At 50.3% G+C, this 24,333-nt stretch overlaps 2 protein-coding genes across 5 annotated transcripts in view; one reads left to right on the top strand and one right to left on the bottom strand.

Moving 5' to 3' along the window:
- The window catches only part of ARMH3 (armadillo like helical domain containing 3), a 217,599-nt gene extending 199,942 nt beyond the window's left edge, over positions 1-17,657 (bottom strand). The window contains exons 1-3 of one of the 4 annotated variants that reach the window (XM_008270392.4): positions 17,481-17,657; positions 10,653-10,762; positions 2,780-2,892 (exon numbers count right to left, since the gene is read on the bottom strand). In XM_008270392.4, coding sequence (XP_008268614.1) covers positions 2,780-2,881 — 102 coding nt within the window. In that variant the 5' untranslated portion in view covers positions 2,882-2,892; positions 10,653-10,762; positions 17,481-17,657. Of the gene's footprint in view, positions 1-2,779; positions 2,893-10,652; positions 10,763-16,646; positions 17,322-17,480 lie in introns of those variants that run through there. The other 3 variants (XM_051823518.2, XM_002718677.5, XM_017348512.3) reach the window with 3 other exon arrangements.
- Positions 17,658-20,964: 3,307 nt separating this feature from the next.
- Positions 20,965-24,114, top strand: HPS6 (HPS6 biogenesis of lysosomal organelles complex 2 subunit 3). The gene has a single exon (XM_051824131.2). The coding sequence runs from the start codon at positions 21,088-21,090 to the stop codon at positions 23,506-23,508; it is 2,421 nt and encodes an 806-aa protein (XP_051680091.1). The 5' UTR covers positions 20,965-21,087; the 3' UTR covers positions 23,509-24,114.
- Positions 24,115-24,333: the final 219 nt, after the last annotated feature.

Below are 24,333 nucleotides of genomic sequence, written 5' to 3'. Positions count from 1 at the left end.
GAAAACCAGGTGGCCACATGGACCAACTGCCAGTGTCAAGCTCCACCCCCATCCTAATGGGATTCGCTGCTCCTGCTTCCCTGCCCGCCCTCCGGGGCAAATTTTTTTTTTTTTTTTTTGGACAGGCAGAGTGGACAATGAGAGAGACAGAGAGAAAGGTCTTCCTTTTTCCATTGATTCACCCCCTAGTGGCCACTGCGGCTGGCGCGCTGTAGCTGGAGCACCACGCTGATCCACAGCCAGGAGCCAGGTGCTTCTCCTGGCCTCCCATGCGGGTGCAGGGCCCAAGCACTTGGGCCATCCTCCACAGCACTCCCGGGCCACAGCAGAGAGTTGGACAGGAAGAGGAGCAACCAGGACAGAATCCGGCACCCCAACCGGGACTAGAACCCGGTGTGCTGGCGCCGCAGGCAGAGGATTAGCCTATTGAGCTACGGTGCCAGCCCGGGGCAAAATTTTTAAAAGGACCTGTTCCTAACATATGGCTCTCTTTCTCTCTTCTCTGTGCTCTCTGCTCTTCCCCCCTCCCCTTCTCGTCTCTCTTCTCTCTGCTCTCTCTCTCTTCTCTCCTCGCTAGCTCCTCTCCTCTCTGTCTCTCTCTCTTATACTCTCCTTCTCTCTCTTTTTCCCTCTTTGCCCTTCCCTCTGGCCTGCTGGGTTTTCCCCAATAAACCCTTTCCCTTACTCCGGTGTTTGGTGTGTTTTGTAACGGCCTAACAGCTGGGAAAAGGAGACAATCTGACCAAACAATTGTTTTGTCTACAAACAACTTGAAATAGAATATAATACCTCTTTTGAAAATATCTGAATTAGCAGCCAGCGCTGTGGTGTAGTGAGTAAAGCAGCCACCTGCAGTGCCCATATCCCATATGGGTGCCAGTTCAAGACCCGGCTGCTCCACTTCCCATCAGGCTCTCTGCTGTGGCCTGGGAAAGCAGTAGAAGATGGCCCAAGTCCTTGGGCCCCTGCACCCACGTGGGAGACCCGGGAAGAAGCTCCTGGCTCCTGGCTCTGGCTTTGGATCGGCGCAGCTCTGGCCGTTGTGGCTAATTGGGGAGTGAACCAGCAGATGGAAGACCTCTCTCTCTCTCTCCTGTGTAACTCTGACTTTCAAATAAATAAATAAAAATCTTTTAAAGAAAGAGCAGCCGGGACTCAAACCGGCACCCACATGGGATGCCAGTGCTTCAGGCCAGGGTGTTAACACACCGTGCCACGGTGCCAGCCCCTAAATAAATAAATCCTTTAAAAAAAAAAAAAAAGAAAGAAAGAAAGCAAGCAAGCAAGCAAGCCGGCGCTGCGGCTCAATAGGCTAATCCTCCACCTTGCGGCGCCGGCACACCGGGTTCTAGTCCTGGTTGGAGCACCAGTTTCTGTCCCGGTTGCTCCTCTTCCTGTCCAGCTCTCTGCTGTGGCCCGGGAGTGCTGTGGAGGATGGCCCAAGTGCTTGGGCCCTGCACCCGCATGGGAGGCCAGGAGAAGCACCTGGCTCCTGCCTTCGGATCAGTGCGGTGCGGCAGCCACAGTGGCCATTGTGGGGTGAAGCAATGGAAAAGGAAGACCTTTCTCTCTGTCTCTCTCTCTCTCTCACTGTCCACTCTGCCTGTCAAAAATTAAGAAAGAAAAGAAAAGAAAAGAAAGAAAGGAAAAAGAAGAGAAGAGAAGAGAAGAGAAGAGAAGAGAAGAGAAGAGAAGAGAAGAGAAGAGAAGAGAAGAGAAGAGAAGAGAAGAGATCTGAATTACAGAATTCTAGAGTCAAAGAGCACTTCACAGGACCTCTAGGACAGAAGTGCCTTTATGTCACATCATAAGAAAAACAAGTCTTGGGGCCAGCACTGTGGCTTAGCGGGTAAGGCCACCGACTGTAGTGCCAGCATCCCATATGGGCACTGGTTTGAGTACTGGCTGCTCTGCTTCTTATCCAGCTCTCTGCTATGGTCTGGGAAAGCAGCAGCAGAAGGCCCAAGTCCTTGGTCCCCTGCACCTGCATGGGAGATCCAGAAGAATCTCCTGGCTCCAGATCAGCCCGGCTCTGGCCGCTGTGACCATTTGTGGAATGAACCAGTGAATTGAAGCCTTCCTTTCTCTCTTTCTCTCTTCTCAACTCTGCCTCTCTGAGGCTCTTTCAAAATAAATAAATAAATCTTAAAAGAAAATGTGCCAGCACTGTGGCACAGTGGGTTAAAGCCCTGGCCTGAAGCGCCAGCATCCTATATGGGCACTGGTTCTAGTCCCGGCTGCTCCTCTTCCAATCCAGCTCTCTGCTATGGCCTGGGAAAGCAGTGGAGGATGGCCCAAGTCCTTGGGCCCCTAAACCCACGTGCGAGACCCAGAAGAAGCTCCTGGCTTCTGCCTTCAAATCGGCACTGCTCTGGCCATTGCGGCCACGTGGGGAGAGAACCATCGGATGGAAGATCTCCCTCTCTGTTTCTATCTCTCTCTGTAACTCTTTCAAATGAAAATAAAATAAATCTTTAAAAAAAAAAAAGCCTTGATTAAAGATATTCACAAAGGAATCCTCCCCAGCCTCCCTCCTTCCTTTCAATTGTTTTTGCCAGCTCGTGACACCAATTAATACGAACATAATAATCTATATTTATTAATACATGATCAGAATCTCTACTATAGGAAAGCTCACTCTTATCTTGAGTGCTCACTCTCTAACAATTTCACTCTCCCTGTAGAAGCTGAAGGTGGCAGGCAGAGGAAGGTTACTTTTCATCTGGGATGAGGAAACTAAGGAGTTGAGCTGTGCAGATGGACAGGGCCCAGGCCTTACCATGAAGATCTCATCATACATCAGCACTACTTTTTCCTTCAGTGGTTTTTTGGATGCTGAAGATTTCCGGAGCAAACCTCCCCGTTTCTCCACCTGTGCCATGGTCAGAGAATCTGTGTGGGAGGGGGAAAGGCACACTTTAGGGCAGTGAAGATAGTCTGATACGATACAGTAAAGATAGATACATATGTATTTGCCCAAACCCACATAATATACAATACCAGGAGTGAACCCTAATGTCAACCATGAACTCTGGGTATACGTAAATACAGGCTTGTCAATCCTAACAAACACCACTCTGGTGGGGGATGCTGTTCATGGGTGAGGTTACAGATATGTACACACAGGGGGCATGTGAGATTTCTCTGTATATTCCTCTCAATTTTGCTGTAAACCTAAAACAGTTCCAAAAAAAATTCAGTCTTTAAGAAGAAAAGAAAGCCACAGTCAGTGTCAGAATGCCCTCCCAGGTGCGGGGGAGTCAACTCAAATACTTCTCAATGGAAAATTTTTTAGGATGGAGAAATGATAAAGAATCATGCAGATCTTGTACATTTGCCAAGATCCTCTCCCTTGACCAGTTAATATCAAAGTTTAAATCATTACCTGGCCAACAGGAAAAAAAACATTTTACATCCTTAAAAAATGTGCCAGTGGTCAAGGCTTAAAGCAGATCCAAAACCAAACAGGAAAATGTAACTAGCTTCATTGGTAATGGGTCTGGCCATATATTTGAGGTTGATAGAACCAAGGCTGCAAAGCACACACTGCCCACAGACTGATAGTGAAGTTAAATTTCAAATATTGATCGAGCTTAGGACCATTAAGGCAGGAAGTGTGCTGCAGACTGATGTGCTCCATTGATTTCCCCAAAGTAAGTAGGTCCTCGTCACCACAAAGTACTTGGCCTTCACTGCCTCATAAATCACACTGCACTTGACTGTCTTCAGACATTCCTCTGGAAAGAGGCCCAAGGCAGAAAATAATGGTCAAGAGCCCAAAAATTAAATTTTATTTCAAAATAACTGAAAATACTATACTACTTTCAAATATAATTGTATATATTTGTAACACTATTGCAGATCAACCTCAGTGTATTTTTCAATTCTGTATAGAAGCAAGTCCATGAATCATGCCCAAATTTTCATAGCAAGGAATTTTAGAATTTTATTTTAACTTTAAATCCCACAGGTCTCCATTGCAAATTTGCATGTATTTCCTGACCTCCCAGATTCTTTCTACTGTTAAAAAGTTTCTCTCTCTTATATTCTGGGCTCTAACTGTGAAATTTAATTGATCCTCCCACCCACCCCAGCACTGTGATGCAGCAGGTTAAGCCACAGCCTGTGATGCCATCATCCAATATGGGAACCAGTTTGAGTCCTGCTGCTCCATTTCCAATCCAGCACCCTGAGAAAGCAGTGGAAGATGGCCCAAGTACTTGGGGCCTCTCCCATCCACCTGAATGGAGTTCCAGGTTCCTGGCTTCAGCCTGGCTGGCCCCCAAACCATTGCAGCCATTTATGGAGTGAACCAACGGGATGGAAGATTCTCTCTCTCCCTCTGCCTTTCCCTCTTTCTATAACTCTTTCAAATAAATTAAATAAATCTTAAAAAAAAAAAAAAAGATAAGAATGGGGCTAGGGTAAAGCTTGATTTTACTTCTAGAGAAATCCAAAACAAGAAGACTAATTTTGTTCAATGACTTTTGGAAAATATGTGCTATCATTCAAATCAAAATTTTGTTAAAGGAAGAGATGTACCCAACAGCACAAAAGACAACTGCATTGCCTCCTCTAATGTACAGCCAAAGAACATTCATGTTTGAGTATACATCAAAGCACAGAAAATCTCTTCTACTAGGTATCAACCATCTTTAGCACACACAGTACGTCTTACACTTTTTCTATAAGCATGTGGTTCATGGTAAACGCTCAGCATTTGCTATGTATTGGCTGATTCTGAAATAAGGAGGCAAGGAGGGAAATACCTGAATAGTCCTAAGTCTGACCTAAAATTTTAGGTAAGACCTATCTCTCAAATTCTATGACAGTCTAAAGAAAACTGAAACAATAACAACAAAAAGAGAAGACTCCTTTGGGCAATTTACATTATATTGATCATGGCTTTGCCTTGAAGCATGAAATACAGCCTCCACTCAAAATATTCCTGTGTCTCTTAAATAAGTTGTCAAGAGGAAGATGTTCTTATCCAAGGAAAATATATTAGAAATCAAGAAGACCTTATTAAAATAAATCAGAAGCAATGCAATTCTAAGCTTAGGGGATATAGATCTTGCATGTGTTCAGTTTCAAGTAGTTGGTAGAAATAGCAGGAACCTTCCAAGATGTGAAAAGCACATGTTTACAAATATTCCCCCTCTGAGGATTTACAATTGGGTTACAGTTAAACAATGTCCACCCCAAATCTCATAAATATGTCTTATCTACTTTAGAATTAATACTTTCTAATAAGCAAAAGAGAGTAAGAAATGAGATGAAAACAATTCCAAACAAACTACTAAACTTTTTTTTTTTTTTTTTTTGACAGGCAGAGTGGACAGTGAGAGAGAGAGAGAGACAGAGAGAAAGGTCTTCCTTTGCCGTTGGTTCACCCTCCAATGGCCGCCGCGGCCGGCGTGCTGCGGCCGGCGCACCGCGCTGATCCGATGGCAGGAGCCAGGAGCCAGGTGCTTTTCCTGGTCTCCCATGGGGTGCAGGGCCCAAGCACCTGGGCCATCCTCCACTGCACTCCCTGGCCACAGCAGAGAGCTGGCCTGGAAGAGGGGCAACTGGGACAGAATCTGGCGCCCCAACCGGGACTAGAACCCGGTGTGCCGGCGCCGCTAAGCCTAGTGAGCCGCGGCGCCGGCTCAAACTACTAAACTTTTATTAAATTCTTTTCAATGCTCTCCTTCCATGTGGAATAAGGCGAATTTCAGGCAAGGGCCTCAACTCATTACTTTTAGTCATCATAATCTACAACTGGAAATTACCACCCAAGCACCTTAAATACAACTGGAAACTGACATCAAGTCTCTTCCTCCTGCAAGGCTCCTACCCATCAGTATATCAAAGAGTTTCAAAGGGGCTGTGGAAGGGGAGAAATGTTATAAATGTTACAAATGTTCTCCTTTGGAACTCAGTAATTAAGCCTGTGTTCCTAAGTTTTAAAGTATCTGTGCAGGCATCCTGTATCTGACTGCCTGGTTTGAATCCTAGCTCCTCTTATGATCCAGCTTCCTATTAATGGGCACCTTGGAAGGGGGTAGGTGATAGTTCAAGTAACTGGGCCCCTGCCATCCACATGGTATATCAGATTTGAAGTCATTTCTAAGCTTGATACAGGTGAAATTAGCATTGAAAATTTGCCTTAGGGGCTGCTGCTGTGGCATACAGGGTTAAGCTGCTGCATACAGTGCCAGCATTCCATGTAGGTGCTGATTGAAGTCCCGGTTGCTCAGCTTCCAATCCAGAACCCTGCTGATGGCCTGGGAAAACAGCAGATGTTCCAAGTCCTTGGGCCCCTGCACCCACATGGGAGACCTGGAAGAAACTCCTGGCTCCTGGCTCCTGGCTGGCCCAGCTCCGGCTGATGCGGCCATTTGGGGAGTAAACCAGCAGATGGAAGATCTCTCTCTTTCTAACTCTGCCTTTCAAATAAAATAAATAAATCTAGAAAGAAAGAAAGAAAGAAAGAAAGAAAGAAAGAAAGAAAGAAAGAAAGAAAGAAAGAAAGAAAGAAAGAAAGAAAGAGAGAGAGAGAGAGAGAGAGAGAGAGGGAGGGAGGGAGGGAGGGAGGGAGGGAGGGAGGGAGGGGAAGGAAGGAAGGAAGGAAGGAAGGAAGGAAGGAAGGAAGGAAGGAAGACGGAAGGAAGGAAGGAAGGAAGGAAAAAATTTGCCTTATATAATAGTCTAATCCAAACCTCTAGTTTTATTTCTGAAGAAACTGAGAAACAAAGTGACTTAGCATCACCTGGGTGGTTAGGAGACCTACGTACTAGCCTCAGCTCTGCTGGTGGTTGTTCCATTTATGCCTAGCAGCTCCTTAGCTCCATTTATGCCTGGTACACTATAATGAGGAGGGTTAAGGAAAAGGAAAACTGCCCTGGCAGGATGTAAACAGATATTTACTCATGTACTGATGTGTGGCAATTTATGCTCTGTCAATCAGACACTTTAATTTCCTTTTAAAATAATCTTCATTTTATTTGAAAGGCAGATACAAATAGAGAGAAATAGAGAGGCAGAAGTCTTCCATTTGCTGATTCACTGTCCAAATGTCTGCAACAGCCAGGAACTCCATCTGGGTCTCCCATGTGAGTGGCAGGGGCCCAAGTACTTGAGCTGCCTCCCAGGATATATATTAACAGAAAGCTGGATAGGAAGCAGAGTAGCCACGACTAGAACCAGGCACTCCGAAAAGGACAGAGGCATCCCAAGCACAGCTTAACCTGCTGTGCCACAATGCCTGCTCCATCATAAGACTTCTGAAGATGCGTATCTTAATTACCATAGCTTTCAAGTACGCTTTGAAGTCAGGTATTATGATGCCTGCAGCTTGATTTTTCTCATTCAGGATCGCTTTGGCTCTTCCGGACCTTTTGTGATCCATGAGTTTTAGGAGTGCCTTTTCTAGACCTTATAAAGAATATATTGGTATTCTGTCAGGGATTGCATTGAATCTGAAGATTGCTTTAGATAATATATACATTTTAATGATACTCATTCTTCCAGGAGCAAGAAATCTTTCCATATTTTTTGTATCCTTAATTATTTCTCTTTTTTTTTTAAAGATTTATTTATTTATTTATTTGAGAGATAGAGTTACAGACAGTGAGAGGAAGAGACAGAGAGAAAGGTCTTCCTTCTGTTGGTTCACTCCCCAAATGGCCGCAACAGCCAGAGCTGCGGCGAACCGAAGTCAGGAGCCAGGAGCTTCTTCCCGGTCTCCAACATAGGTGCAGGATCCCAAGGACTCGGGCCATCTTCTACTGCTTTCCCCGGCCATAGCAGAGAGCTGGATTGGAAGTGGAGCAGCCAGGACTCGAACCAGCGCTGCAGGCGGAGAATTAATCTACTGCACCATGGCGCCAGCCCCTTGATTATTTCTTTTATCAATATTTGATAATTTTATTGTAGAGATCTTTCACTTCTTTGATTAAATTTATTCCTAAATATTTGATTTTTTGGTGGCTATTGTGAATCAGATTTATTGATTTCTCAGTGTTATCACTAGCATACAAAAGAGCTACTGTTTTTTCTGTTTATTTTAAAACCTGCAACTTTACTGAATTTGTTCATCAACGCAAACAGCTTTTTGGTGGAGTGTTTAGGTTTTTCAATGTACAACGTCACGTCATCTGCAAACATGGATAATGTGACTTCCTCTTTTCCAATTTTGATGCCCTTTATTTAAAACAGCTTGGTACTGGCATAAAAATTGATACATACATCAATGGAACAGAACAGAGAACACAGAAATTAATCCATATATTTACAGCAAACTGATTTTTTTTTTTTTTTTTTTTTTGGACAGGCAGAGTGGACAGTGAAAGAGAGAGAGAGACAGAGAGAAAGGTCTTCCTTTTCCATTGGTTCACCCCCCAATGGCAACTGTGGCCAGCATGCTTTGGCCAGCACACCATGCTGATCTGAAGCCAGGAGCCAGGTGCTTCCTCCTGGTCTCCCATGCAGGTGCAGGGCCCAAGCACTTGGGCCATCCTCCACTGCACTCCCGGGCCACAGCAGAGAGCTGGACTGGAAGAGGAGCAACCAAGACTAGAAACCAGCGCCCCAACCAGGACTAGAACCCAGTGTGCCAGCACCACAGGCGGAGGATTAGCCTATTGAGCTGCGACGCCAGCCCAAATGATTTTTTAAAATTTATTTATCTAGCCAGCGCCGCGGCTCACTAGGCTAATCCTCCGCCTTGCGGCGCCGGCACACCGGGTTCTAGTCCCGGTCGGGGCGCCGGATTCTGTCCCGGTTGCCCCTCTTCCAGGCCAGCCCTCTGCTGTGGCCAGGGAGTGCAGTGGAGGATGGCCCAGGTGCTTGGGCCCTGCACCCCATGGGAGACCAGGAAAAGCACCTGGCTCCTGCCTTCGGATCAGCCGCGGCGGCCATTGGAGGGTGAACCAACGGCAAAGGAAGACCTTTCTCTCTGTCTCTCTCTCTCTCTCACTGTCCACTCTGCCTGTCAAAAAAATAAATAAAATAAAATAAAAATAAAAATAAAAGAAAGATTTCAAAAAAAAATTTATTTATCTGAAGGGCAGAATTACAGAAAGAAAAGGAGACACAGAGGGAGAGATCTTCCATCTTCTGGTTCACTCCCTCAAATGGCCATAATGGGCATAGTTGTGCCAGGCTGAAGCTACTTCCAGGTCTCCCATGTGGGTGCAGGGGTCCAAGCATCTGGGCCATCTTCTGCTACTTTCCCAGGCACATTGGCAGGGAGCTGGATTGGAAGTAGAGCAGCCAAGACTCAACCGGCACCCATATAGGATGCTGACTGCAGGTGGCAGCTTTACCCACTGGCCCCCAGCCAACTGAATTTTTTTTTTTTTTTTTTTTTTGACAGGCAGAGTGGACAGTGAGAGAGAGAGAGACAGAGAGAAAGGTCTTCCGTTGCCATTGGTTCACCCTCCAATGGCTGCCGCGGCCGGCGCGCTGCAACCGGTGCACCGCGCTGATCCGAAGGCAGGAGCCAGGTGCTTCTCCTGGCCTCCCATGGGGTGCAGGGCCCAAGCACTTGGGCCATCCTCCATTGCACTCCCGGGCCACAGCAGAGAGCTGGCCTGGAAGAGGGGCAACCGGGACAGAATCCGGCGCCCCGACCGGGACCAGAACCCGGTGTGCCGGCACCACAAGGCAGAGGATTAGCTTAGTGAGCCGCGGCGCCGGCTCAGCCAACTGATTTTTGACAAAAGTGCTCAGACCATACAGTGGAGTAAGGATATTCAACAAATGGTGCTGGCAAAACTGTATTTGTATATGTAGAAGAATGAAATTAGATCCACACCTCTCACCATATAAAAAAAATCAACTCAAGATGGATCAACAGACAGGCGCCGTGGCTCACTAGGCTGATCCTCTGCCTGCGGCGCCAGCACACCGGGTTCTAGTCCCGGTCGGGGCTCCAGATTCTGTCCCGGTCGCCCTTCTTCCAGGCCAGCTCTCTGCTGTGGCCAGGGAGTGCAGTGGAGGATGGCCCAAGTGCTTGGGCCCTGCACCCCATGGGAGACCAGGAGAAGCACCTGGCTCCTGCCACTGGATCAGCGCAGCATGCCGACCGCGGCGGCCATTGGAGGGTGAACCAACAGCAAAAGGAAGACCTTTCTTTCTGTCTCTCTCTCACTGTCCACTCTGCCTGTCAAAAAAAAAAAAAAAAAAAAAAAAAAAAAAAGATGGATCAACAGAGCTAAATTTAAGACCTGAGACTATGGAGTTGCTGCAAGAAAATGTAGGGGAGGCCTGGTGCTGTGGTACCACCTGCAGTGCCACCATCCCATACAGGCCCCAGTTCGAGTCCCAGCTGCTCCACTTCTGATCCAGCTCTCTGCTATGGCCTGGGAAAACAGTAGAAGATGGTCCAAATGCTTGGGCCACTGCACCTGCGTGAGAGATCCAGAAGAAGCTCCTGGCTCCGGATCGGCGCAGCTCCAGCCATTGTGGCCAACTGGGGAGTGAACTAGCGGATGGAAGACCTCTCTGTCTAACTCTGACTTTCAAATAAATAAATACTCAAGAAAAAAAAAAAAAAGTAGAGTAACGAACAGAAGTAGGGTAACCTACACAAACAAAGCTGAGGTCCTGCAAACAAACAGTGAAGAAGTTCCAGGTGAGTGAGGAAGAACTATATTCTCACTGACCTCATTGAACAGACTGTGGAGTGTCCAGGCATCGAGTTTCGTCACTCTAGTTTGTCAGTGGGTGAAGGTATCACAGCAGAAAGCAGAAGGTAACTGCCTGATGTATGCATCTGTATATGAATATAGATGATGGCCAAATGAAACACAGAGGGATAGACAAGGGCATGGATTGGTTAAAAGAAAAAAATGTGGAAACAGAAGAATCTGACTGTGACATTGATAGATGTATCCAATACGTAATCGGGGTGGGGGGGGACTATAACACATTAAAATCCACTACAGGAGGCCGGCGCCGCGGCTCACTAGGCTAATCCTCCGCCTAGCGGCGCCGGCACACCGGGTTCTAGTCCCGGTCGGGGCACCGGATTCTGTCCCGGTTGCCCCTCTTCCAGGCCAGCCCTCTGCTGTGGCCAGGGAGTGCAGTGGAGGATGGCCCAAGTGCTTGGGCCCTGCACCCCATGGGAGACCAGGATAAGTACCTGGCTCCTGCCATCGGATCAGCGCGGTGCGCCGGCCGCAGCGCGCCGGCCGCGGCGGCCATTGGAGGGTGAACCAACGGCAAAAGGAAGACCTTTCTCTCTGTCTCTCTCTCTCACTGTCCACTCTGCCTGTAAAACAATAAAAAAAAAAAAATAAATAAATAAATAAAAAAATAAAATCCACTACAGGATTTAATTGGTACTTTATTTAATAGAATTTAATTGCCAGTATGTTGATGCTAAGTACATTCTTTTCTTAAGATTTAATTTATTTATTTGAGAGGTAAAGACAGAGAGAGGGAAAGACAAAGAGAGAGGTCTTCCACCTGCTGGTTCACTCCCCAAATAGCCAAAATGGCCAGAGCTGGGCCGATCCAAAGCCAGGAGCCTCTTCTGGGTCTCCCAGGCAAGTGCAGGGGCCCAAGCACTTGGGTCACCTTCTACTGCTTTTCTAGGCCATGAACAGATAGCTGGATTAGAAGAGAAGCAGCCAGGACTTGATCTGGTGCCCATATGGGATGCTGGCACCATGGGTGAGTGGAAGCTTAGCCCATTACCCACAGCGCCAGTCCCGATAGTATTTTTTTAAAGATTTATTTATTTATTTGAAAGTCAGAGTTACACAGAGAGAGAAGGAGAGGCAGAGAGAGAGAGGTCTTCTATCTGCTGGTTCATTCCCCAGATGGACACAATGGCTAGAGCTGTGCCCATCCAGAGCCAGGAGCCAGGAGCTTCCTCTGGCTTATAGGTACTCTGAGAGCAACTCCACACCAAAACCTGATAATGAACAGAAAGAAATTGTGAAACAGAACAAAAATATGAAATGGAGAACAAGTATGAGGCCACACGGCTCTCAGCTTAGGAGAAACTGCTTTAGCACTGCAAAGTTTCGATCACTTGTTTCAGAATCTCCTGGGTATCTCGTAAATATGTAGACTCCTAGGCCTCCAACCCCACAACTGAATCAGACTTTTCAGAAAAAGGACTAGAGCTCTACTTTTTTTTTTTTTTTTTTTTTTTTTTTACAGGCAGAGTGGACAGTGAGAGAGAGAGACAGAGAGAAAGGTCTTCCTTTGCCGTTGGTTCACCCTCCAATGGCCGCCGCGGCCGGCGCGCTGCAGCCGGCGCACCGTGCTGATGCGATGGCAGGAGCCAGGTGCTTCTCCTGGTCTCCCATGGGGTGCAGAGCCCAAGTACTTGGGCCATCCTCCACTGCACTCCCTGGCCACAGCAGAGAGCTGGCCTGGAAGAGGGGCAACCGGGACAGAATCCGGAGCCCGACAGGGACTAGAACCCGGTGTGCCGGCGCTGCAAGGCTAAGGATTAGCCTAGTGAGCCGCGGCACCGGCCTAGAGCTCTACATTTTCAACAATCATCCCAGGGGCCAGCACTGTGGCATAGTGGCAGCATCCCATATGGGTGCCAGTTCAAGTCCTGGCTGCTCCACTTCCAATCCGCTCTCTGCTCTATGGCCTGGGAAAGCTGTGGAATATGGCCAGAGTCCTTGGGCCTCCACACCCACATGGGAGACCTGGAAGAAGCTCCTGGCCCCTGGCTTCTGATCGGCGAAGTTCCAGCCATCGGGGTCATCTGGGGAGTGAACCAGTGGATGGAAGACCTGTCTCTCCCTCAGCCTCTGCCTTTGCCTCTCTGTAACTCTGCCTTTCAAATAAATAAATCTTAAAAATAAATAAATAAATAAAACCTCACTCATCCCAGGTCAGTGTTCTCTACTGGGGCTGTCCTACCTCCCAGGGGACATTTATCAGAAGTTCTGGCACCTACTGAGTACAGGCAAGGGATGTTGCTCAACACCCTAGACAGCCTCCCACAACAAAGAACTAGCCAGGCGAACTTGCCAGCAGTGAAGGGTTTGAAAAACCCCAGCCCAAGTCATTCTAGCACCCACTAAAGTTTGAGAAATACTAATGCAAGTCTAAACCAGGCTTTGAAAGGAAAGAAGTATCTGGACAGAAAAGAATATGGAAAGGATGAACGGAATTTTGGTGGACTTTACAAAAGGCACCAGAGCAACTCTCACTTTCCCGAATCGCACGCTCTCCATGTTAACTTGTCACTGGCATCCCCTCCCTTTGGGACCTGAGTGCCCCATGTGCCCATCTGTGAAAGAAGATCAGCGCAAGACACACTGACTATACTAATCCTCAATGCTTAGTGAAAGAGATGAGGATCTTATACAGTCATCTGCTTAGGAGTTTGGCTGAGTTAAATATTGCATTTGGCCATAAGCCACTCACCCAGTACCCAAATGAGGCAACATGTTTCTATCAAGCCAGAAAGAGCCTCCTCCTCTGACTCTCCAAAAAGTCTCCTGTCCTAACTCTCCTAAAAGTTCCCCAGATACAAAGGTTTTAGAAACAAAAATCTTTAGGCAGAAGTCATCTGTTCCCTAAATACTTTTACCAACCCTCCCACACTCACTACAGATAAACACTAGCACTGTACATGCTTACAAAATGCAGGTTTTTCCTACCTCTAAGCTCCAACAATTCATTTCTTAAGCTAATGCGCCACTGTTTCTTCCAGTGATAAATGCGAACATGACTCTCCCTTCCTTTCAGAAAGCTCACTTGGTGATCATATCCTACTGCTCCACATGGAAGCTTGACAGAGTCCCCCAGTTCTACCCCACAGACCAGCACGAAACCAGGCGTACAGCCCCTATCCACTTCAACGCATTTTCATTGCTAGTCACTGCGAGTCTTGTATTATCTCCACTACAAAAACAGAACGTGGCCTGCATCCCTAAAGTCTCCTTTCAGGATCCCCTTCGTGGAGAGCTCCAGAACAGGCCACCACGCCCGTGTTCTATCTCCTTTCTTAACTCCTGCAGATGGGATTCATCAGTCATTCCTCTGTATTTTCAGAGCACAGCCTCCCACCAGGAGTAATAAATAATATGTAACGCTACTGAGCGCTTATTATATACTTGGCACTGTTCTCAGTGCTTTAAATATGCTAATTCAACCCTACAATAAGCAGATGAAACAGATACTACTACCCTAATTTTACAACAGCGATTTTAGTTTGACCAAAGAAACACAGCTAGTAAGTGGCAGCCACTCAATTTTTTCCTCTGATAGCGCTTCTCCCTGTCAGAATGTCCTGGTACCGAAAAACTCTCAGGTGCCAGCTAGCAGAGCATTAAAAACCAGACTTGAGGGCAGGCACTTAGCCCAGTAATTAAAACTCCCATATCCCACATCAGAGTTCTGGGTTCTGCTCTAGCTCTTGAATCCAACTTCCTGACAGTGAAGACCATGAGAGAGGCAGCAGCAGCAACGTCTCAAGTAACTGGGTTCCTACCATCCACGTGGCAGACCTATACTGAGTTTCCTGCTCTGGGTTTCAGTTTCTACCCAATCCTAGCTGCAGGCATTTAGGGAATAAACCAACAAATGCCAGTTTGTGTTCTGTCCTTCTGCTCTCAAATAATAAAAATGTTTAAAATGAAAGTAACAGGTTCAGCTACAGTTACAATTCTTTGGAAATTCCAACTGATATTCATAATATCAACACTCTTATTCTATCAAGATCATTCCTGTTTGTTTTTTTTTTTTTTTAAGATTTATTTATTTGAATGCAAAGTAACAGAGAGAAAGAGAGTGAGCTCTTCCATCTGCCAGTCTACTCCCCAGATGGCTGCAATGGCCCAGGGCAAGGACAGGCCAAATCCAGGAGCCCAAAACTCCATCCTGGTCTCCACCATGGGTGGCAGGGACCCAAGCGCTTGAGCCATCTTCCACTGCCTTCACAGACACATTAGCAGGCAGCAGGATCAGAATAAAGCAGCCAGGACTTGAACCAGTGCTCAGATATTGGGTGCTGGCGTCCCAGTAACTCACTGCAACACAATGCCTGGCCCCCAACCATGTGTTCTAAGCACCAGGGCAGAACCAGACTCATTAAGCAAGCACATGAAGCTCTATAGGCCAGGGTCTACATCTTGTGTGTGCTCTGGGCAGCATTCACATTGGAGTGGGTTTGGGCTATACTTTTTATTTTTTCTTAAATCTTTATTTTTATTTTATTTTATTTTAAAGGCAGAGTGGCCGGCGCCGCGGCTCACTAGGCTAATCCTCCGCCTTGCGGCGCCGGCACACCGGGGTCTAGTCCCAGTCGGGGCGCCGCATTCTGTCCCAGTTGCCCCTCTTCCAGGCCAGCTCTCTGCTGTGGCCAGGGAGTGCAGTGGAGGATGGCCCAAGTCCTTGGGCCTTGCACCCCATGGGAGACCAGGGTAAGTACCTGGCTCCTGCCATCGGATCAGCGTGGTGCGCTGGCCGCAGCGCGCCAGCCGCAGCGGCCACTGGAGGGTGAACCAACGGCAAAGGAAGACCTTTCTCTCTGTCTCTCTCTCTCACTGTCCACTCTGCCTGTCAAAAAAATAAATAAATAAAAATAAATTAAAAAAAAAAAGACTGAGAGACAGAAAAAGTTATCTTCCATCTGCTGGTTCACTTCTCAAATGACCACAACAGCTGCAGCTAGGCCAGCCCAAAGCCAGCACTCAGTCAGGGTCTCCCATGCGGGTGGCAGGGACCCAAGTCCTTGAGCCATCACTGCTGCCTCCCAGGGTTACACACCAGCAGAAAGCCAGGGCTAGCAGCAGGGCCAGCACTGGAACACAGGCCCTCCAGCAGGTAACGCAGGCACCCCAAGTGGCATCCTGAGCACTGCACCAATGCCGACGCCGAGCCTATACTTGAAAGTGGAAGTAACTTACGGATTGTCCCAAGACTAGCAGCGACTGGCTGCTCCACTTCCGATCCAGCACCCTCTTTATGTGCCTGGGAAAGCAGCAGCAGATGACCCAAGTCCTTGGGCCCCTGCACCCACGTGAGAGACCCGATGAAGCTCCTGGCCTCAGCCTCGCCCAGCTCCACCATTGCGGCCATTTGGGGAGTGAACCAGCAGATGGAAGAGTCATTTTTTCTCTCTCTCTCTCCCCCCCCTCTCTATTTCTGCCTTTCAAACAAATAAATAAATCTTAAAAAGAAATTTAAAAAGTATCTCCTCCCTGCTAAAACTTACCTGAGTCTCTCAGGCATGTTCCCATCACACTGTACAACTGGGATTATACGGACATGTAACACACCACACTACACAGTTTCACCCAAATATTGCCCTCTGATGTCCTGGAGGAGGGATATTCCTGTTTCTAACCTCAGTGCCAGCTACACAGCAAGTGCTCAATGACAGTGTGTTGAATAAACAGTTCGCCTTCACATATCCTGACTCAGTGTGTTATTTGCCCATTTGCCCAAATTCTTATGTATTCCTAAACTATGCTCTACGTGAAATTGCAAATGTTGACAACTGCTTTGGGGTTTTCAAAGTTTGCTTACCTTTAATTATAAAAACATTGAACAAGTGAATAAACAATGTCTGAAATCCCAGTAGGAAAACACCTTAAAGATTTCCCTGCTCACTAAGAACCAAGAACTGTCCCTGCAAGGAGGAGGCATCCACCACCCTTCCCCGGGCTCTGATTTACCTGATATTCACACAAATCCGAATGCAGACACACGCAAAATAATTCCAATTAATCGGTGCTACAAGCAAGAATACAAATCCTACTCTCTGGTTTACAGAGTGGCTGAGAACTCAGGACAGCAGAGTCAGCTCTCACAAAAGCTGCAAACTTTTTCCCGAGAGGAAGAACTGGGAAGGATCTGAGGATCTCTAAACGTTTTTTCGGGTCCACTCAAGTTCCCAGCGCCCCTGGGCCAGAGACGACAGCCCTCCGCAGCCTCTCAGAGCTCTCCTTCCCCAGGGAATGGGTCTCTCTCCTCCGGTTTCTTCCCCACGACTGCCGGGGAACCACAACCTCAAAACACGGTCGACTGAAGCCCCGAGGCTGAAGTGGCCACGGGATGGGGGCCCTCCGCGGACTCCTGCGGACTCCGGACAGCCCCGCCTTCCTCCGGTCCTCACGCCCTCACTCCAGGGCGAGGAACCACCAGTGAGAAGATGCTCCCGGAGGCAGTCAGAGGGGTCGAAGTCAACCCCGTGCTGCGGTCAAAGGTCAATGCCTCGGCTGCCCAGAGGCCCCAGGAGGGGCAGGGAGGAGGAAGGATGAGGCCGGCGCCGGGTGGCCCAAGGAGGCGGCGGCTGGAGGAGCGAGGCCACCTCTCTCTGGACTCGACCGCGCCGGGGCCCAGCCCTCCCCGCCGCACGCAGCCGCCCTCCCTCGTCACCCCCGTCACCCCCGTCGTCCCTCCGCGAGCACAGGCCCCGCCCCCAGAGCCGCCTCGGAGCTAAGGCCTAGTATGGCAGGACCTGGCGGGTGGGCCAGGTTCAAGGACTGGTAGGGGCCAGTGCCGCTTACCGAGCCCCGGACTCCTCCACTACGCGCACTGCTCCCGGGCCGCTCGCTCCCGATGCCACCGGCGCCGCCGCTGCTCCGGGTTCACGAGCGCGCTCCCGACCTCCCCGACCCTTCCCCGGTGCGCCGTTCCCCGCCGGGTCCTAAAACCCGCCTCGTCCACGCCCGCTTCCTGAAACTGCCTCAAACTGCAATTCCCAGAAACCATTGCAAAGCCTACAATTCCCGAAAGGCATCGCGAGAAAGACATTAGCAGAAGAATCGTCTGTTGAGAGCCTACTGAGTACAGGTGGCAATAGCATTTCTTTGCAATATGGCGGACTCTTTTGAACTCGGCAATTCCTCTTCTAGGAATAAATGTATTCTCTAGAAACACTGGCAAAGTTTGGAAAAATGTATCTTCCCAGATGTTTTTTGCAACTTTGTGACTGAAAGATGGGCTACAAGCTTTATGTGTGTGCCTACTGAGTGCAAATCGCTGTGTGAAGTTGTGTTAACTTGGCAAGTCAACCCTCAGGTCTCAGTTTTCTCATACACAAATGGAAGATTACACAAGATGTGCAACACCATGTATGTGCCTGGGTGTTTCATTCCTTGTTACGGTTTTATGAAGTAGGTGGTCACAATTGAGACAACAAAGGTTCTGAGAAGTTAAATAATTTGCCTAATGCTCTAGAGTTGATAACACATGGAAAGGAGTTTGAAACCAGAACTATCAGGAAAGAACTCAACCCAGAAGCTCAAGTTCATAGTAGATTTATTTTTACTTTTTATTTTCATTTTATTTCAAGGAAAGACAGAGAGACAAATCTTCCATCTGCTGGTTCATTTCCCAAATGCCTGCAACAGCTGGTTGGTTCCTGTGGCACACATGGAAGATCCTGGAGTTCCTGGCTTTGAATTTGTTCTGGCCCAGCCTGACATTTGGGAAGTAAATTAGTGGGTGGATGAGCTATAACTCTTTCTCTCTCTCTCTCTCTCTCTGTGTGTATATATATATATATATATATATATATATCAGCCTTTCAAATAAATAATATATGCATATAATTTTTAATTTAAAAAATTAAAATGAGAGACAGCCATTGTGGTATAATGGGTTAAGCCGCCACATGCAACACCCACATTCCATATTGGAGTGCTGATTTGAGTCCCAGCTGCTCTGCTTCTGATCCAGTTTCCCACTAATGTATCTGGGAAGGCAGCAGAGGATGGCCCAAGTCCTTTGTTCCTGCTACCCACACGTTCCTGGCTACTACTCACTTTGGCCTGGCCCAGCCCCAGCCATTTCGGGCATGAACCAGTAGATGGTTCATGGGAAGTGAATCAACAGATGGACGATACCTATTTCTCTCTCTCTCTCTCTCTCTCTCTCTCTCATTCTGTTTCTCTCTGTCATTCTGCCTTTAAAATAAAAATAAATCTTTTCTCAAAAAGTTAAAATGAACATAGGAGGCGGCGCCGCAGCTCAGTAGGCTAATCCTCCGCCTGCGGCGCTGGCACCCCAGGTTCTAGTGCCAGTTGGGGCACCGGATTCTGTCCCGGGTGCTCCTCTTCTAGTCCAGCTCTCTGCTGTGGCCCGGGAAGGCAGTGGAGGATGGCCCAGGTCCTTGGACCCCTGAACCCGCATGGGCGACCAGGAGGAAGCACCTGGCTCCTGGCTTCAGATCAGCGCAACGTGGCGGCCGTTGGTGGGTGAACCAACAGAAGGAAGACCTTTCTCTCTGTCTCTCTCTCTCTCTCACTGTCTAACTCTGCCTGTCAAAAAAAAAAATTAACATAGGATACAAAGAAATCCTATGGCAACTAGGAGCAACATGCGGAAGAACAATTTGTGGCAGAAAGGTGATGTTTAGAACACACTGAGATTGACTGTTAGCCATCCAGGTAGACACAGTTGCTTGTAGACATTTGAACACCCTCTTTTGGAACTCAGCAGAGATATCTGTGCTGTAGATAAATTTTTCTGACCCACTGTCTTAGGGGTAATGGTTCAAGCCTAGGAGAAGGTAGCCTAGGAACAGGGTAAAAGAAAAGGCCCAAGATGGAATTGGGGTATAGGAGAAGGAATGCCAACATTTAAAGGATAGTGGAAAGAGATAAGACAATGGGAAACAAAATTCTAAAGATAATGGCATCCTTAAAACAAGAAACCCAGAAGAGAAAGATGCAGTGGAGACAGCTGGAGGTTGTCAAATGTCTCAGAGAAAACAGGAAATAAAATGACCCTGGAAGACCTCAGCACAGGCTACTTTGGGAAAGTGGTGGCTTGAGGAGTGAACAGGAGAGAAAGCAGCACAGGATGCAAGTGCAGAGGACCTCTGCAAGAAATGCCTGAGGGGCTTGCACTGTGGCACAGTGGGTTAAGCTACCGTTGCCTGTCCCGGCTGCTCCACTTCAGATCCAGCTTCCTGCTAATGCGCTTGGGAAAGCAGTGGAAGATGGCCCAAGTACTTGGGTGCCAGCACCCACATGGGAGACCCAGAAGAAGCTCTTGGCTCCTGGCTTCCACCTGGCCCAGCCCTGGCCATTGCAGCCATTTGGGGAGTGAATCATCAGATGGAAGATCTCTCTCTCTCTCTCTCTCTCTCTGCCTCATCCTCTCTCTCTGTAACTCTGACTTTCAAATAAATAAATAACTTGAAAGAAAGGAAGAAAGAAGGGTCGAAAGAAACAACTGAGAAAGGAAAGAAAGTGGGAGTGATGGGCTGGAGGGTATAAAGATGAGGAGGAAAGAATGCATTTCTAGACAGGACAGGTAGGAGCGTGTTTCTGTGCTGTCAGCGAGAGGAGAGAATGAGGCTGATGAAGCAGGAATGGATGCAGGGCCAGGACTCCTGGAGAGGGAACAGCATGCCAGGGAGAAGGCTATCCAGGGTGGGAGGGTCCCTGCACGTAGGGTGTAGGAGGGATAACACAGAGACTCCATGCATCCAGAGTATGCTGTCTTTTTTTTCCTTCCCTTCCCAAACTGACTTGTTGATATGGTAAGGTAGTTCGGTGCACTGACCCTGGAGCCAGGTTGCTGTGGTTGGAACCCTAACTCCCACACTGAGTACCTGCGTGATCTTGGCCAAGTTAATTAATCTCTCTGCTTCATCTTCCTTGTCTGTAAAAGGGCCGGGGAGGAGGGGAGAGCTGTCCCTTAGTAAATGCTAGGGAGGTGTTGCTGTTAGGACTTTCCGCTAGCCTGCTACCCCCATGACAGTGAGGTCTTCCGTGTTGTTCCAGGCTGTCTACTCAGAACCTGGCACACTGTAGGTGTTCAATACAAAATGTTGACTCAGTGAGCAAGGCGAGGTGAGAGCGAGGCCAGGCGGGCAGCAGTTTGGGGCGGGGATCCCGACTCCTGGATCCAGCCCTGGGCCACTTGGCCCCACGGGCGAGGTCCCGGGCGCCGAGACCCTTGGGTGCGGCCAAGGCCCCTCCCTCGCGGGCGTGTCGCGAACCCGGCAATCCCCGAGCTCGCCGGGGCGTGGCGCGGCGGGGCGGAGCCGGCCTCGGCCCACCTCATCCGCGGGGGACGGAAGTCTCTCCGGCCGACTCTCGACCCCTCCTTGGGCTCCGCGGACCGAGCGCCGAGCCTCGCCCCACGGGGGCTGGCGGCACCATGAAGCGCGTGGGGACTCTGCGCCTGCTTTCGGACCTGAGCGACTTTAGCGGCGCCGCCCGGCTCCGCGAGTTGCTGGCTGGGGACCCCGCGGTCCGAGTGCGCTGCAGCCCGGACGGCCGCCACCTGCTGCTGCTGCGACCCCCGGGGGCACCGGCGCCGCAGCTGCTGGTGGCCGTGCGTGGAGCCGGCGCGGAGCTGGAGCGGGCCTGGTCCGCGGGCCAGCCCTCTCCGCTGGACGCCTTCTTCCTGCCGTGGCCCGCTGGACCGGCGCTGGTCCTGGTGTGGGAGAGCGGCCTCGCCGAGGTGTGGGGCGCGGGAGTGGGGCCAGGCTGGCGCCTGCTGCAGAGCACCGAGCTGTGTCCGGCCGGCGGGGCCCGCGTGGTGGCCGTGGCGGTGGCCCGTGGCCGCCTGGTGTGGTGCGAGCAGCGTCTGCCCGGCGCTGAGGACCGGTGCAGGCCGCCCACAGCCGCTTTCAGCCACTGCGTGTGCGTGCGGACCCTGGAGCCCAGCGGCGAGGCCGGCACCAGTCTGGGCCGCACACACGTCCTGCTGCACCACTGCCCCTCCTTTGGGCTGTTGGCCTCCCGCAAGGACCTCTTCCTGGTGCCCACTGCTTCCACCTGGCCTGGCGTGGCCCACGTTCTGCTCATCTGGAGCCCAGGCAAGGGCAAGGTGAAAGTGGCTTCCCCGCATCTTGGCCTCTCACACAGTAAGAGCCTGAATCCCGGACGAGGGGACACATGGGACTTCCGGAGCCTACTCCGAGGCCTGCCTGGGTTGCTGTCTCCCAGGGAGCCCCTGGCTGTGCACACGTGGGCTCCTGCCCCCCAGGGCCTACTGTTGCTGGACCTCAAGGGCACTGTGAGCCTGGTGCAGTCCCATGGTGGAACCCGGGCCGTGGGCACCCTGCAGGAGGCCCCTGGAGGCCTCAGGGGGTCTGCAGCCCTGGGAACCTTCCCTGGAACCCTGGCCTGTGTGCTGGGCTCTGCCTTGGAGCTGCTGGATCTGAGCAGTGGGCAGCTCCTGGAGAGGAAGGTCCTAAGTACAGACAGGGTGCACCTGCTGGAACCCCCAGTCCCTGGCATGGAGGAAGAGGAAGAGCTGGAGACGCGAGGGGGTCTTCGTTTGCTTTCTGCCTTGGGTCTGTTCTGTGTGGGCTGGAAAGCCCCCCCGGGCCTCGAGGTGCCTTCGGCCAAAGACCTGGTGTTCGAGGAGGCCTGTGGGTACTACCAGCGGCGGAGTCTGCGAGGGGCCCTGCTCACACCAGAGGAACTGAGACACAACAGCATGTTCCGGGCACCTCAGGCCCTGGCCTCCATCCTCCAAGGCCACCTGCCCCCGTCTACACTGCTGACCATGCTGAGGACGGAGCTCCGGGACTACCGGGGTTTAGAGCAGCTCAAGGCCCAGCTGGTGGCTGGGGATGAGGAGGAGGCTGGCTGGACTGAGCTGGCAGAGCAGGAGGTGATGCGCCTGCTGAGAACCGACTTGGTGGGAGACCAGCTGGCACAGCTCAACACTGTTTTCCAAGCCCTCCCTACAGCCGCCTGGGGTGCCACCCTCAGGGCCCTGCAGCTCCAGCTCGATGGCAGTGGCAGGCTGAGGTCCCAAGCTCCTCCTGATGTGTGGAAGAAGGTTCTAGGGGGTACAACGGCTGGAAAGGAACCCCCCAATGGCATACTGCCCCCCTTTGAACTCCTATGCCAGTGCCTGTGCCGACTGGAGCCTCGATGGCTGCCGCTGTTTGTGGAGCTGGCACAGCAGCAGGGGGGGCCTGGCTGGGGGGCCGGATGCCCAGGGCTGCCCCTGTATCGCCGAGCCCTGGCAGTGCTTGGCGAGGAGGGCAGCAGACCTGAGGCACTGGAGCTGGAACTGCTCTTGGGCAGTGGGCGGCCCAAAGCTGTGCTCCAAGCCGTGGGGCAGCTGGTGCAGAAGGAGCAGTGGGAGCGGGCCCTGGAGGCCGGCCTGGCCCTCGGCCCCTCCAGCCCCCTGCTCCGAAGTGAGATATTCAAACTGCTGCTGGCCGAGTTTGCCAGGCACCGCCGGCTCGATGCTCACCTCCCCCTCCTCTGCCGCCTGTGCCCACCAGAACTGACTCCATCCGAGCTCCTCCTGCTAATCCGGGCACACCTCCCAGATGACGTGGGACCCCCCACCCCATTCCCTGAGCCCGGGGCAGAGCCCCCTCTCACTGTGGGTTTGCTCCGGGTCCTGCTGGAGCAGACGGGGGCGCAAGGACAGCCCTCGGGCCCAGTTCTAAGCCTCTATGAGGACATCCTATGGGACCCAGGCACTCCGCCTCCCACCCCACCTCGAGGACCCATGACTGCCCTCCAGACATCGGAGCCCTCAGGCCTGGACACCTGGTTACCATCTGGACAGAACCTCTGTGTGACTGACACAGGGAATCATTTCTAGGACATGCTGATCAGGGAGGGGTATCTAAGAGATGGAGGAGGCCAGGGTGGGACCAGTGTGTGCAATACTCTTCTCTGTTTTGGAGCAATTTGTTATATGTGTGTGTGTGTGAAATACACACACCATTTTTGTGTTTTGGAACAGTTTGAGGGTCTGAGAGGGTTGTGAGTTATAGAGGGAGGGCCTGAATATGGATCTGCTGGCTGGAGGGGCCATTTCCAGTCATTTATGAGCATTTAATATGTGCCAGGGTGTTTGGTACAGCAAATGAGGCCACTGCTTAAGACACCTGCATCCCACACCCGAGTCCTTGGGTTCATGTCCCAGCTCCACTCCTGATTCTATTCCTGCTCATGCACATCCTGGGAGGTAGCAGCTGTTGGCTCAAGTGCCTGAGTCCCTGCCGCGCCACCCAGGTGAGAATCCTGGATTGAGCTCCTGCCCTGGCTGTAACCTGGCCCAGCCCTGACTACAGCAAGTTGTTGGGGAATGAACCAACAGACAGGTGATCTTGATTCTCTCTCTCTCTCTCTCTCTCCCTCTCCCTTTCCCTCTCCCTCTCTCTCTCTCTGCTTTCAAATAAACTAAATAAATTTTTAGAAAATATGCTCCAGACTTTCGCTGGTCTTTACATAATCCACCACTTGATATTTCCCATAACCCTGTGCAGAAAGCACTACTGTTATCCCCCATTTTATAGGAAAGGAAAGATTTCAGAGGTTTAGAAAGATTAAATGACTAGACCGAAGTCAGTGGGCTAGAGATAGCAGCTCTAAGATTTGAGCCATCTTCAGCCCAGGTACGCCTATGGGCTTGGGCTGGCGT

This window comes from Oryctolagus cuniculus, chromosome 15 (assembly GCF_964237555.1).
Source record: "Oryctolagus cuniculus chromosome 15, mOryCun1.1, whole genome shotgun sequence".
Classification (NCBI taxonomy): domain Eukaryota; kingdom Metazoa; phylum Chordata; class Mammalia; order Lagomorpha; family Leporidae; genus Oryctolagus; species Oryctolagus cuniculus.
This window is presented reverse-complemented; position numbering and strand designations above follow the sequence as displayed.